Raw genomic sequence first — 611 nt, forward strand, 5'->3', positions numbered from 1 at the left:
CAATTTCAGTTCGAAAAATCAACAGACGAGAGTATGAAAGTAAAGAGTCTTTATTGAATCATAAAGGACAATGTATAAAGGATGGATCCTTTTTAGAGGACTGCAATAAATGTTCCTGTCGAAAGGGGAATCTACCAGGTTGTACTTTCAAGAAATGCTACCATAAAAGGGAAACTCGTGCAGGTAATACTTAAACATATCTTTTAATTTTATTTTCTGTGTATATAATATGTGTTCATCGCTTAGTTAATTAGTCTGTTGTTTTATAATGTGCTTAAAATAAACTATCAAATACATAATTACATCTATTTACTTTTGATTTGATCTATAATTATTGATAAATAGATTAAAATTTTATTTGCAGACAAAATAAACCCTAGCGGAAGGTGTAAACCAGGAGATAAATGGAAACTTGATGAATGCAATGACTGTCACTGCACTCATACTGGATATGCATCTTGTTCACTTAATGAATGTCAACCCAAAAAAAAAGGAAAACGATCCACACAACAGAGTAAATATATTATTTTTATAAATAGTTAAACCGGTAAAACTAGCATTGTTTAGATCATTACTTATTTAAAAATTGACTACATAATAAATAATAATAT

The 611-nt window shown here is 28.6% G+C and overlaps 1 protein-coding gene across 5 annotated transcripts in view; it reads left to right on the forward strand.

Annotated features, from left to right (window-relative positions):
* The window catches only part of LOC106685862 (protein jagged-1a), a 35,347-nt gene that overhangs the window by 23,231 nt on the left and 11,505 nt on the right, over positions 1-611 (forward strand). For all 5 annotated transcript variants that reach the window (XM_014428828.3, XM_014428825.3, XM_014428829.3 and 2 more), the window contains exons 3-4: positions 10-183; positions 365-514. In XM_014428828.3, coding sequence (XP_014284314.1) covers positions 10-183; positions 365-514 — 324 coding nt within the window. The remainder of the gene's footprint in view (positions 1-9; positions 184-364; positions 515-611) is intronic.

The sequence above is a fragment of the Halyomorpha halys genome, unplaced genomic scaffold, assembly GCF_000696795.3.
Source record: "Halyomorpha halys isolate HHAL.00 unplaced genomic scaffold, Hhal_1.1 Scaffold749.1, whole genome shotgun sequence".
In the NCBI taxonomy this organism is placed as follows: Eukaryota; Metazoa; Arthropoda; class Insecta; order Hemiptera; family Pentatomidae; genus Halyomorpha; species Halyomorpha halys.